Source organism: Aplysia californica, unplaced genomic scaffold (assembly GCF_000002075.1).
Source record: "Aplysia californica isolate F4 #8 unplaced genomic scaffold, AplCal3.0 scaffold00456, whole genome shotgun sequence".
NCBI lineage: Eukaryota > Metazoa > Mollusca > Gastropoda > Aplysiida > Aplysiidae > Aplysia > Aplysia californica.
The window spans coordinates 286248-288286 of record NW_004797726.1 but is presented as its reverse complement, the minus strand read 5'-3'; the positions used below and the strand labels follow the sequence as shown (position 1 = coordinate 288286).

Genomic DNA, 2039 nt, shown 5'->3' with positions numbered 1-2039 from the left:
CACACCCCACACACACGCCTCCACCCCAAACTAAGTCAAACGCACTCGAAATGGGGAAAGAGTTCCAACTACACTTTGACCAAAAAGTTCAAGACCAAAAGTATAGATTTATGAAAACAAAAAGTATCCAAAGTTCAGAATGCAAAATATGATGGCGCGGTTCTTTGCTTCTTCTCCCCTAGATAAACGTCCCAAAAACTGCAACCTCACGCCATGGCTCAACGGCTGTGAAGAAGATCTGAACTACCAGGTTCCGGAAGGGAGGGTGATTACTGGACTCTACAGTCTCGCTCAGAATGACACCAGGTACGTTTTGGAAAGACATATTCTTTTGGTAAAGGAAGAGGCTAGGGAAACCATGATCCTCGTATGTCTAGACAGTCTGTCTAGGGAGACTAGGGTACTAATTGGACTGTATAATATTGTGTATTTAAACCATATTCGTATATTCGTACATCGTGTTTTACTATCGTATCCATATGACGTGGGGAACTCTGTGCCACCACTTCCAAGGAGAAAATTGACTCGTTATTCCGATCTGTACGCTTTGCTTAGCAGTCTGTCAAACTGGGGTTTTTTAAGAAATACTGAAAGTTTAAAAGAGATCCTCGTACTAAAAGTATTCTAAAATTTTAATGTGAAGAATACAACCCCGTGGGTACAAATTGACCCCAGGGCGTACGGATAGAGTTAAATCATATTATTCAAAGATTCCAGCATCAGAATTTTCAAAATTCTCTTTAAGTGCCCTTTTTTAGTTCAGAGATAAAATTATGCTGGTTTAAAGTATCTTACTTTTAGAATTTGTGTAGAAGAGTAGAAAAGGGTATCTTTTGGAAACAAATGAGCTACAGGGCAAATACATGTATAGATAACCCACTGTTTTAGTGCCTTAATTTCACGAATCTGATGAAAAAAGTCTTTCTTGGGTGTTTTGCTCTATTAATTATAAAGCCCCAGGAACCAATAGGACCTAGATCTACCTATTGTGCGTGGTTGGTGGGTGCTCTGGTGTGGTTTGCTCCTTCTTTCCTATCAGACATCTATCATCCTTATCTCCCTTCTTCTTTTTTGTGTTTGTTACTCTCTTGTAACACTTCTTATCTCCTGGCGCTCATTTGACCTTATGCGTTTGCGAGCGCCGTAAAACCTCTACTAAAACTAAACTAGATCTACCTAGACGACTGTTGGGGGATTTCTTTAGCATCAAATGCGTCAGTGAAGAATCAAAATTGTTTGTTTTTGCATAATATGCCCCCACTGGAAACAAATTAGACCATATCAGAAAATGCAAATCAAAATTCACATCTGGCAGGATTTGATTCCAGGACATTTATCTGAAAATTTTCAAAATGAACCTAAGAATCAGTGGCCAGGTAGACTCTTGTCTATAGTCTTGCACTAGATCTATATAACGCACATTTTGTTCATTTTATTTTTAAGCCAACAATTTGGTCATTAATAAAACTGATTACCACACTAAGTCTGCAGTACACCGTTTTAGTTTTAGGTCACCAAGAAAGCATTAAAAATAAAATTAACACAAGTCAGAATAAACGGTTTGTTCAGATCATGCGAATTAACCCGGAACCCGTCACCCCGTGTGTACCGGTGAATCGCGCATGCGCATCGCTTTATTTCCCTGGTCGCCTTAGCTTAGTTGTCTGTCTAGGGAGACAAGGATCGTCCTGGTCTCGGAAGACACTTCTTTTGGTAAAAGTAAGCTTCAGTCCTCCATCCGAAACTTACTTGACCTTCTACGCACATACGGGGTCTCCGCTCTCTGTGGGGATAGGTTTTGGGCTGTCTGACTTCATGTGACAACGGAACTTTTTTTAAACTTGTTTTAAGAATGAGGGGAGATTGAAATTTACATTTTCAATGGATTTGTTTACTTTATCAATGTAGCAATGTTTTGTGGATTAGACAACTTTTCCAGACAAACTTATACTCCTTTATCCCCCCTCCCCTCTAACTCTCTGTCTCTCTCTGTCTCTCTCTGTCTCTCTGTCTCTCTCTCTCTCTCTCTCTCTCTCTCT

The 2039-nt window shown here is 39.9% G+C and overlaps 1 protein-coding gene across 1 annotated transcript in view; it reads left to right on the top strand.

The window, feature by feature from the left end:
• The window catches only part of LOC101858728 (hemagglutinin/amebocyte aggregation factor), a gene marked incomplete at its 3' end in the record, with an annotated part of 3154 nt that extends 2848 nt beyond the window's left edge, over nt 1-306 (top strand). The window contains 1 exon segment of the mRNA XM_013086328.1: nt 183-306. Within this exon segment, the coding sequence (XP_012941782.1) occupies nt 183-306 (124 nt within the window).
• Between the last annotated feature and the right edge of the window lie 1733 nt (nt 307-2039).